This window comes from Denticeps clupeoides, chromosome 17, assembly GCF_900700375.1.
Source record: "Denticeps clupeoides chromosome 17, fDenClu1.1, whole genome shotgun sequence".
Lineage (NCBI taxonomy): Eukaryota > Metazoa > Chordata > Actinopteri > Clupeiformes > Denticipitidae > Denticeps > Denticeps clupeoides.
In genome coordinates, this window is record NC_041723.1 from 11,895,882 (window position 1) to 11,911,358 (window position 15,477).

At 44.7% G+C, this 15,477-nt stretch overlaps 1 protein-coding gene across 2 annotated transcripts; it reads left to right on the top strand.

Moving 5' to 3' along the window:
• Positions 1-1,595: 1,595 nt before the first annotated feature.
• Positions 1,596-10,419, top strand: tes (testis derived transcript (3 LIM domains)). Of its 2 annotated transcripts, XM_028958320.1 has the most exons (8): positions 1,596-1,638; positions 1,776-1,962; positions 3,739-3,824; positions 5,501-6,071; positions 6,472-6,867; positions 8,154-8,369; positions 8,517-8,675; positions 9,589-10,419. In XM_028958320.1, the coding sequence occupies exons 2-8, from the start codon at positions 1,936-1,938 to the stop codon at positions 9,778-9,780; spliced, it is 1,647 nt and encodes a 548-aa protein (XP_028814153.1). In that variant the 5' UTR covers positions 1,596-1,638; positions 1,776-1,935; the 3' UTR covers positions 9,781-10,419. The 2 variants fall into 2 exon arrangements, with proteins under 2 accessions (XP_028814153.1, XP_028814154.1); XM_028958321.1 differs by having other exon boundaries at positions 1,631-1,962.
• The last annotated feature ends 5,058 nt before the right edge of the window (positions 10,420-15,477 follow it).

Consider the following 15,477-nt stretch of genomic DNA (forward strand, 5'->3'; position numbering starts at 1 on the left):
AGATTATGTAATTGGATTCTATAAAAAAAAACATTATTAATAATGAAATCTGACTACCACAAATGACCACTTTGTTTTCCTCAAATACCTGAAATTCTTAATTCGTGCATACATATTTGTGAATGATTCTTTACAAGAAATAGAGCGAATAAAAGTGTGAAGAATTTCCTGCTGTGCACACACTACTCATGTCTGCCCCACCCCACTTCCTGATAAGGTGTTGTGTGAAGTTGTGCAATCACTTTTACAGGGAATTGAAGATTTTTGTGGAAAAACAGAAACAAAATTCCATAGTATATGCCTGTGTGAATTCATGGTTTCTATACGTACACACTGTACTATTTAATTGTAATGTAAAAGAGGGTATTGCAAGATTTCACAGTTAAATAGCTAAGGACAAAAGACATGACCAATCTCAGACAAGGATAAGAGCTGTCTAGACTTCAGGCTTAAAGTGAACTGTTAGTTTGAAACAGTCAGCATACAAGCAAATGTACATTGCATTTGTTTGGGGTATGTGAATGAACTTGAGTGTCACAAATGAAACACATAGATAAATATTTCATCTTCATGCATGTGACAGTGTATTTCTTGGTCTTGGTCCCAAGCCAGGTAAATGGGGAGAGTTGTGTCGGGAAGGGCTTGCGTTCAGCCCTTTTGCCAGGTCCATTGTGTGGACAGCCAGGCCGGCTGATCCACTGTGGTGACCCCTAATGGGGGATTCCAATGGTCAAGGAAGAAGTCCTATCAGTATTGTGAGTGATAAATGTGTCTGAATGGTCTGTATAATATCGTTTTTAGCTGTTCTGTGGTGTATTTAAACTAGAACATATAGAAAAACCTTGAGCAAAGCAAGGTGTCCAGGTCAATCATTTTCCACATGGCAATAATGAGATAATCCTTCAGATGAGTGAGAAGAGATTTCAGTCAAATCTTTTTGTCTTACTTGTGGATGCCTTTTTAACTTTTAACACTTCTTTGTAATTGTAGCTTACAATCCATGCGATTAGTTGCATGATTTTTAAGCAATAAAATATTAAAAGCCCTGCAGAAATCCCCCATTTCCCAGCCTGCAGCTCTCCCTTCACATTTAGAAGCACTCGGGCAGTGGTTGGCCTAGCACGTAAGAAAACGGAATCGTAATCAGATGGTTGCCGTCACCACATGCCGAATCCCGGACTGCCACGGTGCCATTGAGGTGCAAATGAGCAAATCTCCATCGCCACATGCTGCTCCCTGAGGACACATTTTCGTTGTGTGCACCGTGTGCTGTGCTGTGTTTCACAGTGTTTCCTACAGAGATATAATGGCTGCCCGAGGGGGCTCCAGGTATTATTTTGGCAGATGCTTTGTGCAATATTAGCTATGTGGTATAGTAAAAATACAGTCTGTTTTCCTGTATGAGTGGGTAATTTGTTTTAAATGACAAAGCAATAGGACCGGTTTCATCTGGGAAGTGTCTTAATCAGTCCTTCACGCACACAAATGCAATATGCCCTCCTGTTTAGTAATTTCCTATTTGATCATAAATATTTCATGGTAATTCTAGGCGAAACGAGAAAATCGCTTTTCCATTTTTTGCCCACTAGGGGGCAGAACCCCGCCGTTTGGGAGACACCCCGGTAGAATGTAATAAAGGTCCTGCTCTCTTCTTTTTTAAGTTTATGATATTTCTATTACCGTGAAAGTATGTTGTGGCTCTTTTGTTCACAGGAATGTTTTGGTTTAGGTGAATTACCAAGTGATTCATGTTTTGGTCTTGTGAACGTGTACAGCGATGGCGCCCGTGTGCCTGGTGTGAATGTTACAGGGCGTTTCCCCGGCCCGTGAGGGGCTGTCACCGCCACTATTGGTTGCGTGGTCGGAGGGCTGCGGAAGTCCTGGCGACTAACAACGGGACGGGGTCCCACGCGTCGCGACACGTCCACCGCAGACATGGAGCTGGAAAAAGAGACGAAAAAGGTATCGTGACGCGGGTTTGACCTTTTTTTTTGTGGAGACTTTCGTAGAAATATAACACAAAAGGCTATAGTGCTGTGGAAAAAGGCTATAGTGCTGTCACTCGGCTACACGCATCCAGTTAAATTCGTTTTACGATTTGAAATCGATCTTTTTTTTTTTTTTTTTTTTTTTTTACTTCTGGTCGCCACCTGCCAGTCGCTCAACTTCCGCCTCCGCGGCGCCGGGACACGTTTCCTTTCTCTTTCCCTCCTCAGCTTCTTCTCCGCAGTCGCACGGCCCTTGCCGTGACGCCTCTACGCCGTGCAGATAAAGGGTGGTAGTGGCCTAGTGGGGTAACACACTCGCCCGTGAACCAGAAGACCCAGGTTCAAATCCCTGAGCAAGACACTTAACCCCGAGTTGCTCCAGGAGGGGGGGACTGTCCCTGTAACTACTGGTTGTAGGGTGCACACCTTCACCCTACCTGTTACAGACATAAAAGTGTAATCTTGGGTTATGTTTGCAATATTTGCATATTGGTTCATTGTATACTTGCAATACCGTGGTCAGTAGCAGCCGCTAAAGCATTTCACTGCATGTCATACCGTGTATGACTGTGTATGTGACAAATAGAATTTGCTCTGGATAAGGGCGTCTGATAAATGCTGTAAATGTAAGATAAACCCTGAGCGAGAATGGGTAGTTAATGGCAGCCCTTTTATTTTTTTTTACCGCCATCCCGCTGTGAGGCCTAATTCCTGCGTCTGGGACCTACTGAACATTTATAACGACACTAATGCCCCATAAAAACGCTATTCAAATGCTTCTATATCATTAAACGACGAACAAAAACACAGCATGAAACCTCCCGTATTAACGGCATGCAAGACATCTGAAAATAATCCCGGCTGTGCCGGTTTTATTGCCCTTTATATAGTAGTCTGTTGTTGTTCATATTAGTGTAAAAGGCTCTGGGGGGTAGCTATGAGTGATTTTGATGCCCCTCAACGCTTTTATTTAAGACCACTGGCACAGCCGAGAAGGCCACGCAGCGAGGCTGACTTTATCTTGCGCAGAAGTGTTTGACTTCACGTTGACCGGGTATAAACTGCACACGTTCCTAATAAGGCACCGCCTCTCCGAGGCGAAGGAAGCAACCCGCGAACATTTACATCGTGGGACGTTGATGGATGTTTTTTTACGCTTCGAGCCTCGCCTGCCTGAAAGCAAGCACACTCTTGGTGCGCCACGCTGACCTCAGCTGTGATGGAGAAGTAACGTCCGGACGGAAGTCGGGGTTTGGGGCCGGTAATTTTGTGAGGCGTTTTTTTTTTCTTTTTCTCCCGAATGTTCGAGCCGCCCCCTGCATTCCAGGCGATGCGTGTCTTCTCATGCCCCTGGGGAGGGTGTTGTTGCTCCTTTACTTTTCTTTCTCAGATCAGGGCCCTTGAAGAATATCTTTCTGACACAGATCCAGCGGCGTGCTGCAGGATTTTCCAAGTAATGAAATATTTGCCCTTATAAGGCCGCCGTTCAGCTGAACCAGAAAGCCCCGTCCCGGTGGATCTGAAGAGGATCCTCTGTCTGAGACCAGAGCAGAAAGGACTTCAGCGGGCGGGTCACTGAATCATTGGCAATTACTGCCCGGAACGGAACAAAACTGCAGACGTGATGACCCGGAAACAATCCGCACCAGCTTCCTCTTTCTGACATTTCCTTTGTGTTTGCTGTGTCATTCTCGCCCAACAAGCAGCCTGCTGAATTATTTTTTATGTCATTTGTTTTTCTCGTTCACAGATGACGCTGGGGCACGAGGTTGGAGCGGGCGCAGCATGTTTGAAGTGCAAGGACAAGTGTGAGGGCTTTGAGCTGCACTTTTGGAGGTTCGTGTGGCCTTCTAGCTCCAGTTGATGACGGCTGATCATCATTTGGCATTTACCGGACGCCCTTATCCAGCGCTACTTACAACCAATAGTTACAGGGACAGTCAGGGTCAATTGTCTGGTTCAAATGCAAGTGTGTTACACCCGAGACTACTACCACCCTACTACAAACATCTATTACCTGATTGTATTGATGGTGTAAAGCAGTCAGGCCGCTTCCTTTCCAGAAATGTTATCCTACTTCTATGGCTTTGCTACAACGAGCGTATGTTCGCTCAACAAAACGCATGAGGTCCAGTTTTTCTCTTTAATGATGCTGTGTTTTTATGTTTTAAAAACACATTTGGGGCCTTGTGGCAGTTCGTGACTCAAGCTGACACCTCCTAAGTGTTGCTGCAGGTTTCCTCCTGCAGTTCAAAGGCAGCAACACTGGGTGAATCGGACTCTGAATTGTCCGCATGTGTGAGTGAATGGTGTGTGTCTGTGTGCACCCCGCACCCAGTGTCCCAGGATGTGCTCCGGCCGCCGCCCCCTGAGTAGGACTAAGCTGTAACGGAAAAAGAGTGAGTGAATTTACAGAAGCCCAGTTCCTCCGCACCAGGGAACCGTCCTTCATCCTCACGTGATTAGACATGCTTGGCTGTTTTTTCTGAAGATTGCCACAGTGTGATGGTTGGCACCTCTGCCCAGCTTTTACCGCAGTGGCACAGAATTCAGCTTCCTGCTTATGTCTGGGTGGTGGTAGCCTAGTGGGTAACACACTCGCCTATGAACCAGAAGACCAAGGTTCAAATCCCACTTACTACCATTGTGTCCCTGAGCAAGACACTTAACCCTAAGTGTCTCCAGGGGGACTGTCCCTGTAACTTACTGATTGTAAGTCGCTCTGGATAAGGGCGTCTGATAAATGCTGTAAATGTAAATGTAATGTAAATGTCTGGCCTGAGGAAGCCAGTAGTCTGTAATTGTGTGGGGGTCATGTGACATTTCTCATATCACCAAGATGGCTGTGAACTTCCCCACCCTTCCTGTTGCTTCTTTTATAATCACACTTTTGCTACGGCATTATAATCTATTTCATATTTCTATTTTAAAATAAATATTTCTTAAAGGAAAAAAGTACAGAAACAAGTTTGTTTTATTAAAATGTTCACTGGGAAGAGGGGTTCTTGATTCTTACCTCTGAACCCATTCATTTTATACAGTACAGGCCAAAAGTTGACACATATTCAATGTGTTTTCTTTATTTTCATTGGTAGATTCTCACTGAAGGCATCAAAACTATGAATGAACCTCTTGAAGCTCATCGAGAGAATACCAAGACTGTGCAAAGCAGTAATCAGAGTAAAGGGCGGCTATTTTGAAGAAACTAGAATATAAAACATGATTTCAGTTATTTTACATTTTTTGTTAAGTATATAACCTCACATGTTCATTCATAGTTTTGATGCCTTCAGTGAGAATCTACCAATGTAAATGGTCATGAAAATAAAGAAATACATTGAATGAGGAGGTGTGTCCAAATTTTTGGCCTGTACTGTGTTTGATGTGTATTTTGCTTGATGCATCTTCAAGCAGTCACCAAGCAGAAGTGTTTCTTAATATTGTAATCAGAATTTGGCTTATGGGTCAAAGTAAAATGTCGCTGGAATTCTAATGAGCTATCTTTTCTGTAGAAAGATCTGCCGCAACTGTAAGTGTGGCTTGGAGGACCATGATGTCCAAATGGAATCGGCTGAGAATAAGAAGGTGGGCAGGTTGTTTGAAGACACCAAGTACACGCGCCTCGTCAACAAGCTGAACACCGAGGGAATACCCCAGTACCGAGAGACCTTGTCCGCTTTGTCAGTTGCCTCGGGTTTGGCCACGTCTACCAATGTGCCAGCTGCTGTACCCACTGCCACCGGTGTGCCAGCTGGTGTGCGCACAGCCACAGCCGTGCCAGCTCGTGTGCCCACCTCCATTGGTGCCTCTGGTGTGCCCACCTCCATTGGTGCCTCTGGTGTGCCCACCTCCATTGGTGCCTCTGGTGTGCCCACCGCCACTGGTGTGCCCACCGCCACTGGTGTGCCCACCGCCACTGGTGTGCCCACCGCCACTGGTGTGCCCACCGCCACTGGTGCCCCCAAACCCACTGGTGTACCTGCTGCCACATCAGTCTTCACTCCCGTTGCTGTGCCCGCCAAGAAAGATGTAGTCAAGGCTATAGCCTTTGAGTGGGCACCGCCTGTGGCCAACTTGCAGCTGGTAAGTATCTGATATCTGTACAAAGGGAGTGTTTTAGTTGTTTGTTGATGCTGTCCAGTAGGGGTCACTGTTTCACTGGTCTTTTGTTGAAGACTCGTTACTCATCTGTACTTGGAGTAATATATAGCGGCTCCTCCTGTGCACACACAATTGTATGGATGTACTTGTTGGATTTCCTTCAGATTTATGAACATTCAATTCACATGTTTTTGAATCAATCATTTTTTGCTATATGCCACCTTTTAGTGTGTGTGTGTGTGTGTGTGTGTGTGTGGTGGGGGGGGTATGAGAGAGATATGCTTTGCGCCACCTCTTCAGCAAAACTTTTAAGTCACAAGTTCTTGAGCTGCTTGTGTCTCCTGTTTTATGTAAAACGTGAATGTATTCATCTGCCTTACAGGCAGTCCGCTACATCGAGTTGCTGCCTCCAGAGAAAAGGCCCATCACTGGCACACAGGGCGCAGAGTACAGAAAGCATCAGATGGCAAGGCAGCTGCCCGAACACGACCAGGATCCCTCCTGCTGCCACGACCTGTCACCGAAAGAGGTGCAGCTCATGCAGCAGTACGTGCGCAAGTACAAGGATGAGGCACTGGGAGTGGGTGACCTCAAACTACCCGAGGAGATGAGTAGCCATGCAGCCCAGGCTGGTGGGAAGGGAGGCCTGGAGGCAGGCACTCATGCTGGAGCTGCAGCTGGACCTGGACATGTAGACAAAGGGACCGCTACGCTGGGGAAAATTGGCACCCCGGCAGCCCGTGGCGCTCCAGACGGGAGCCCCAAAGGCCAAACCTATGTAAGTGTGCCCTGCCTGGATTAATACAACGCAGACAAGAGAAGCCTTTGTTTAGCTGTAATTAGATTAGAAAGATCTGGGGGATTATCACAATGAAAGAGGAGGCATTACATTTAGGGCATTTAGCAGGTGCTCTTGTCCAGAGTGACGTACAGTACGTCAGGACTTACCTACTCATTTAAGAGTCGGGCATTTTTTTTTACATTTATAAAAAAATAAAAAAAAACTGAAGACACAGAAAATAAAACATGCAAGGTATGTAATAAACAAAATTAGCAAACAATGGAAAAAAATCTTCAAAGCAGTGAGATTTCGCTGTGAGGCAGCTTTTCACGCTCTTTCCTAAACCACCTTAATAGGATGGTTTTCCAATGGTCCTGAAGGTGTTGTGACTTTCTCACTCAATCATGTTAATAAGCATCCCATGAAGTGGCTTTTGATGATGACTATAGTGAACAAAGCAGTCATGAAGGTAAAAAGAGGCGACTCTGAAGAAACCGATTCATCAAACGTATTTCACTTTCTCCTGCTCCGCCTCACTGTTAGTGTAAGTCAGTTCCTTGTAGTCTCCACTGTGTGTTATATGCATGTTGAGCTGGGGCAGAATTTCTGACAGAAGGATATGGGGATATGGATGGACTATAATTGGTAATTATGCAAGAAAGCAATTGTTTTAGATTATCGTAATAGTCCTATTCATATTCAAATGTATTACACTATTAATGTTCATAACCACAATATGATCATTTATCTCTAAATACATTGCCCAAGCCCAGTGTGATCAGTGTTAATAAGACAATTTGAATTAAAGAATTCAAAGGACCATAATTTCAAAGGAATACCAGATATAAATGTAGTCCTCTGAAGGTGGGCTTTCACTCACATAAATATACAATATTAACTTTAACATATCCATAAATATTTGCAATAACCAGATTCTCTTGTAATAGTAGGAAATGGTTATAAAGTGATACGTAAGCAACAAGCTGAAGCTCAAATGTACCACATGATGGCACCACACAGCCACATTTCTGTGAAGTTGCTGGTAAAACTTTTTAGACGAGAGGTTAACAGGCTTGTAAAATGTATCCGTTGCTAATTGTTTATTCTTTTGGAAATTCCTTTTATGGAAAAACAACATTAAACATATTAGCCAGTCCGGTTTGTCCCTGAAAGGATCTTCGCTCTCATTTCATAATAGACGTGTACCAGAGGATAAGGAAGTGTGAGTATGTGATGCTGCATTTGGTTGAGTTTGGGGTGTGTGTGTGTGCGCTTTCTTGCAGTCGTGCCACCGGTGTCAGCAGCTGATGAAGGAGGGGGAGCCGGCGGTGTTTGCGGAGCGGGCGGGGTACGACAAGCTTTGGCACCCAGCATGCTTTGTGTGCTGCACTTGCACAGAGCTGCTGGTGGACATGATCTACTTCTGGAAAAAGGGCAAACTGTACTGTGGCCGTCACTATGGAGACAGTGAAAAGCCTCGATGTGGGGGATGTGATGAGGTGGGCAACTGGGGATTTTATGCACATGTTGTTAAAATACACTAAATTGTGTTTACATAAATGCTAAACGAAGCAACATCAAACTCGTGGTCCATCACACATTGTCACGTAAAAGTGCGATTTTCGTCCATCTGTCTCTCATTTCAGCTGATTTTCAGCAATGAGTACACGCAGGCTGAAGGGCAAAACTGGCACCTCAAACACTTCTGCTGCTTCGACTGTGACTGTGTGCTGGCTGGGGAGACCTACGTCATGGAGAAGGACAAGCCTGTCTGCAAGCCCTGCTACATGAAGAGCCACGCTGTGGTAAGGACCTGTACTGAGGCTTTTTGTGTTTACCTCCCTCTCACACACAGAGATTAATCCAGACTGTAGCACATCTAAGTAAACAGATATCTAGGAGTACAGCACTAGGTCCTACAGCAGGACTCACGATGGACACTGTTCCCCTCATTGGTTTTTGGACCAGAATAAGAGGGACCAGTTTTCCTATTACTTCCTGTTCAGCTTTGATCCAGATGGGCCTGGCATTTCTGCTCATTTCTAACTGGATGCACTTTTTTGGGGAAACAGAATGTTCGTACATGTACACAAAATGCTGAACTGTACGTTGGATAGAAAATGTATCGGATTAATATGCAACAAGCAAGTTTAATGTTGCCATTGAGCAGGGTTCAGTTATATATGTTTTATTTCTGAGACAGATTCATGTGATTATGGATCCTATTAATATTCCAAACCAGGGGAAGTTTTGATTATATGAAAGTGAAGTGATTGTCATTGTGAAACACTGCAGCACAGCAAGTGCAATGAAGTGTGTTCTGTACTTTTAACAATCACCCTTGGTGAGCAGCGGGCAGCCGTGTGTGGGGACGGTGCTTCCTCAGTGGCGGATTGGGATTCGAACCAGCAACCTTCTGATTAGGGGGTCACTTCCTTAACCATTAGACCACCACTGCCCCACAATAGCCAATCAGAGCCTATCAGAGCAGTGTATAGGGATTGTGCTTTGCTCAGTGGCTCCTCAGTGGCACCTTGGCAGATCGGGATTCGAACCGGCAACCTTCTGATATATTAGATGTTACCATGACATGAGTATTACAAGTTAAAAAGTGTAAAGAACTGCTGGAAATTTTAATTTGATTTTTATTTTTTAAATAGGTGTGACACCCTTACGTTTGTATCTTCTTAACATAATGCTACTCGTGTGTTTCCGCAGCACTGCAAGTCCTGTCAGAAGCCCATAGACCCCGAGGCTCAGCGGGTGTCATTTGGAGATGACCACTGGCACGCTGAGCCCCATTGCTTCCTGTGCTCTGGCTGCTCCAAGTGCCTGATAGGCCAGCGCTTCATGGCCCTGAAGGGAAAGCTCTTCTGCTCTGTTGAGTGCAAGAAGAAGATCTTGGGTTAGATCAGTCCTTCCCAAGATGAGCTCAATGTGTTTCAAATCACAATTCGCCCCGTCTCTGCATTCCTGCCTCTTATGTCATTCATTGGTTATAATTTCATAACACACTGTTTCATAATTAGCATGCCATCATGGTTTATTTATGTAGACTGTGTGTAATTCAGCTTTTGCTACAATGTGATTGGATGAAGAGTCTGTCTTTACATTCCAAACTTTAGTCCATCAAGTTGAAAAGAATTGGTTTAGACAATGACTTTTCAAATTGTGATTACCAAGTATTTTTGTTTTGAGGTATAAGGGCTTGTGTATGTACCAACGGTTTAAAAATGTCCGGTGAGATTCTCCTCCTGTCCTCAGTGCAGTTCAGGCTGAGCCTGTTGGAGTAATGTAAATGATCCTCCTTATGCAGGGATCTTAAGAAACCCCATTCAATGCACAGTATTACTGTGTGCCTTAGAGCCGCAGGTGACTGATGAGGAGAGATTTAATGTGCCTCAAGCCAACTGATGAAAACCTCAATGTCTGCTCTCTTTTATTACTTCAAGTGCCATCAACTTTTTTTTTCTTGATCAACTAGCACTTTATAATTTTTTTTGTCAACATAGTCAGTGATCCAATAAAATCATTTGAGGTTAAAAGTTGGGTTACGGGTGTTCTCGTGATTTCAAGCTGTAGTATTTAGGCAGTGTAAAGAGCGTAATATGGAAATATCAGTGCGTGCAGTGTGCTGTGGAAGCTGTGCACAATTGAAGGAAGCCAGGCTCTCTGCAGCCTCATTGTCAGCAGTGGCGGCTGCCAAGGCCAGTGACGCGCTTTCCCCGCCTCACCTTTATACAGCCGGGACCTGGCGTTCCTGCATCCCCTCATATTCACCTCCAGCTATCCGGCCTGGGAATGGCTTCCAGGGCTTCCCTTGATGTCACACGCCTCGCTGGAATTTGCATTGTGCCTCCCCAACCCCCCGAGTGTTTTCATAGGGAAGAGAGCGTGTTTTTCTCCAAGCGCCTTGTCACTACCGAGCGAGGGACTGTTGATTTGCCTGCGGTTCCCTCGGTGATGAAAGCCAAATGCAAACTTTGCGTTAAGTTACTGCCCTTCATGAGGGACGACTGAAGTGTTGAAGTTCACCCTATGCTCCCCTTGTGCTCCATTTAACCCTGCCACAGAAAATAAATCTCAGTTGTTTCTCAGTTACGATTTCCGTCCCTCTAGCGCTGTTACTATAAGCAGCAGTGGGCATTAGACCCCACCCCTCAGCCACTACGTGAAACCCATCGGCTTCTTATTGTGTAGATTCCTCTTGTGCTGCCAACACAATGTAAGTCCTTTAAAGCACAATGGTGGATGGTAGAATTCTAGTTGTGCCACACAAGGCCAATTTAGCACCTGGCATGCATGCCTTTGCATATTGGGAGGGAAGCAGGGACCTTGTGAGCATGTCAACCCTGCAACCCATGCTGCCATGGTCACCCAATGGCCCTCATAATGACCCTTAAACAAACCAATGAACTGTGATTGTACCAATAACAAGGCAAAGTTGGAATAGAGGTGATGAATGTGATGAGTAGTTAAAATGAAATCAGCACCACCTTCCATGTAGAGAATACAACCATAGGACAGATGGATATGTAGCTACATACCAAGTCTCATTTATTGCAACATAAAAATCTTTGTCTTTATTTCTGACTAAATGATGTGTAAAACGTAGACTGTGAAACAATTTGCTTATCGTCTCAAATTGTGCAAACCCCCCGTCCCCGATCCACCCCCTGACACGCATTCAAGACCAGCAAGGAGGAGGGGCTGGCACATTCATGTCAAACTGTGGCACGTCCCTGTCAAACGGCTCCCATTGAATCTGAGGCCAAAACAAATTCGTCTACACAGGGATGGGCTATTAACACGTACAGTTGTCATTAAACAGAAGTTACTGTTTAATGACTCTTTATTGTCTCCAATAAATACATATAGATGTGGTCAAAACATAATTCATCACATCATACTTTCTCTGTTTGGCTCTTACACATATGTAGTTATTTGGTATTTAACAATACGTTTGTTAACGCCTCCTGCAGGGGGCGCCCCTTCACACTGGTTTTTCACACCACATTTCGATGCAAATGAAAAATTGTGCACCGCCTTTAAACATGGCAACGCTGCCATCTATGCTTAATTAATGCAGTTTTGTGTTATCTCATCCGGAGTGAAAAGGTTTGAAAAATGACTCATAGTCTTCACCCTTATGCATGTTGCAGGTCGACGTGGAAAGAATGTGGAGGTACTAAAACAAATACTAAGGGCCCGGTCAGGCCAAGTGGAGGAATAGTGTCAGCTGCTGCAGGCACAGATAAGACTCCCTGCAGCATTCCTCTCACGAGTGCATGAGTAATTAGCGCAATGTACTGAGACCCGGGTTCTGTTCCACAAAACAGGATTTCTCACTTTGGTGGACATTTTTAACTAAAAAGGAGCATTCCTTTTCCTCTTTCCTGTCTTAAATAACTCAGAAGACTTAAAGGCACAGAATCAAAAGGAGCCTTCAGTAAGATGCAAATACAACTAATCTAAAGCACATGGAGATCCCAGGGAACACCATGAACTGAGGCGAATTTCTTCACTGAAAGAACTTTTAATACATTTGTTCCAACAGTAATGGGTCCACTGCATGCACTGTGGTTGGCAGGGAGCCCTTCCATCGGAGGTGCTGGCTCGAGGGCTTCAATAGTGAGATGTCTCTTCTACTACACCATGCCCATGCCTGTTTAATGCCATTCCAGGCACAGATCTGCGCCATGTTCACTGTCAGTATGATTTATCCGCCACAGTTTTATTCTCTTCCCCTCCACGAGGATATGTTGCACTTTTATTTCTCTCAGTTGTTCCATCATTTCCTGCTGCAATTCGCACATTTCTCCTCCTTTATTGGTCACATTTTGAATGGTACTTTTTTTGAAAAGACATCCAGAGGTGAAGACACCTGTTCTGCTCTGGCACATTAAGTCCATCGTGGATTTACGTCAATTGATGCGATACGTACGTTCCTCATTTAACCACATCCGAATCCCTCCCAAATACTGGACCTGTGCTGTAACTGTAACTGTAATAATGCAGAAATGCTGTAAACATAATGTAAGTAATCCTGTGTTATGTTTGTTATAATAAAGACTAGGACCGCCTTCAGTCTGAACATTTGGTTTTGATAGCCTTGTGTGCTATCCCATGCCATGCTAGGCTATGTAATTTATTGTCTTTCATTCTTGGAATTTCTCTTGCACAATGCAGACATTGACGTTGACATTTAATACCATTTTGCAGCAGGCAGGCAGTACCTGCTTGGCAGACGGTATTAAATCATGCCGTGGCATCTGAATCTCTCTAAGCCTGGAGACGGGGGGTGGACGCGGGGATGAGTTGATGCAGAGCCCAGGACACTGTGTCTGGCCTCACCGGGGATTTGGGCCGCTGCCCAGAAGAAGGTATGGCACTGCTAAACACTCAGGCATGAAGCACTGCGATACTTTCCTCCGGTTTGTTCCTCGAGCATCAGGTCCCATCAGTCCAGCAATCTGAAATTGCTCTGAGGGCAAGTGGTAATTGTTCAGCATTTAGAATAATTTAGAAGATTATGTTGACTCACACATTGAGAATAAACTGCGAGGCGACTTGAACGCTCCAGGAAAAGAAATACCCACATAGTTCTGTGTAATCTCTCTGGAGCCTATTGTTGCCATCAGAGAAGTGCGCTCTGGAGCCCAAGCCGCAACACGTTACTCTGCCTGCACACTCATTACAGTTTCCCCTTCCTGCCATTGTGTGTTGCGCTTCCCTCTTTCCATTACTTGAACAAAATCGACTTGAAATAGCATGTCTTACGAATACTGGTCATGCCACAGACAGGCCCGCCCATCTCTAATCATTCGTTGAATTCAGGGGTTAGAAATCATGAGGCAATTCATTTTGAGATACATCAGTGTCAGTAAATTTATCAATTTCACACTTTTCAGTTTTCCAATTTTGGACCTTCACAGATACAACATAAATGTGTATACAATGCAAGTGAATCGTGAATCGATAAATCATTATTAACACAGAATTAACGCCATCAACAGTTAACTTTCGTTCTTATTAGGCGATGCAGCAGCAGCTCGACCGTCTCCATTTCCACTTATTATCCACATCTTCATCTTCCATGTCCTTTCTCTCACCACATCCACCTCTCCAGGGTCTCTTCCACGTGCGCTCTACTCTCGCTACAGTGCACAATGTCATTAGCACACATCATAGAGCATGGGGGCTCCTGTCTAATCTCATCTGTCCATCACCATAGCAAACAAGAAAGGGCCCAGAGCTGGTCCTTTTGCTCTGTCCACCACGGTGTCCAAAAGTACAAATAGTGGAGTAGTTTTATGGTTGTTCAATTCAACTCCTCGCTGCTCCTCAGGCTTGCATGGGTTTCCTCCTAGCACGCTTAGTGAAACGGGGCAGTCATTCGGCACAGTTCCAAGCTGCACCATGTGATGGTGACCAAGTGTTCCGCTTGGGGCGTGGCTTCATGAATCCACCACCTCACTTTCCACACTCATTTTTACATTTACGACATTTATCAGACGCCCTTATCCAAAGCGACTTGCAATCAGTAGTTACAGGGACAGTCCCCCCCTGGAGCGACTTAGGGTTAAGTGTCATGCTCAGGGACACAATGGTAGTAAGTAGACTACTGTAACTCTCTCCTGGCTGGAGCCTCTGCAGTCACCATAAAACCACTCCAGATGATCCAAAATATGGCAGCCCGTCTCATCTTCAATCAGCCAAAATACACCCATGTTACACCTCTTCTTACCTCCCTCCACTGGCTCCCGGTAGTTGCTCGCATTGAGTTCAAATCCTTGATGCTTGCCTACAGGGCTGTTAATGGAACTGCGCCCTCCTACATCAATACACTACTACCTAGATACACTCCTGCACGCTCTCTCAGATCGGCAAACGAAAGGAGACTAAAATTCCTTCTTCACGGGGTCTCCGATTCCAATCATGTCTGTTCTCCGTTGTTGTCCCTGGCTGGTGGAACAACCTGCCCTCCTCCACACGACTAGCCGAGACTATCACCACTTTTAAGAAGAAGGTGAAAACCCTCTTATTCCAAAAATATTATAGACAAATCTAACACTTACACACGCACATGCGTACACATTGCACAAACAAATACAAAATGTATAAATACATTATAATTTTTCTTAGTCTAGCACCCAACTATCTCCGAGCATGCTCTTCACTGACAAGTTTGTAAAGTTTGTAAACTCGATATTCTATAGAAATCGAACGAGAATTGCTGGTGTCTTCCTATTGTAAGTCGCTTTGGATAAAAGCGTCTGCTAAATAAAGTAAAGTAAAGTAAAGTAAAGTAAAGTAAAGTAAAGTAAAGTAAAGTGGGATTTGAGCCTGGGTCTTCTGGTTCATAGGCGAGTGTGTTACCCACTAGGCCACTACCACCCCAAGCACTCCTGTAATACCTGTCTAAAAAAACAGTACGTTCCTCAAAACAGCCGAACTAAAGGACAAAAGATGCCCTAGCGCAATGCTGTTCAAATCAAGGTTACTATTTCTCATCTCATACTCAATCAAAGAAAACAGTGTGATGCTGTACTGTAGACTTCATCATGGTCTCTCAACTTAATTGTACAATTGTCCAGTGGATAAATT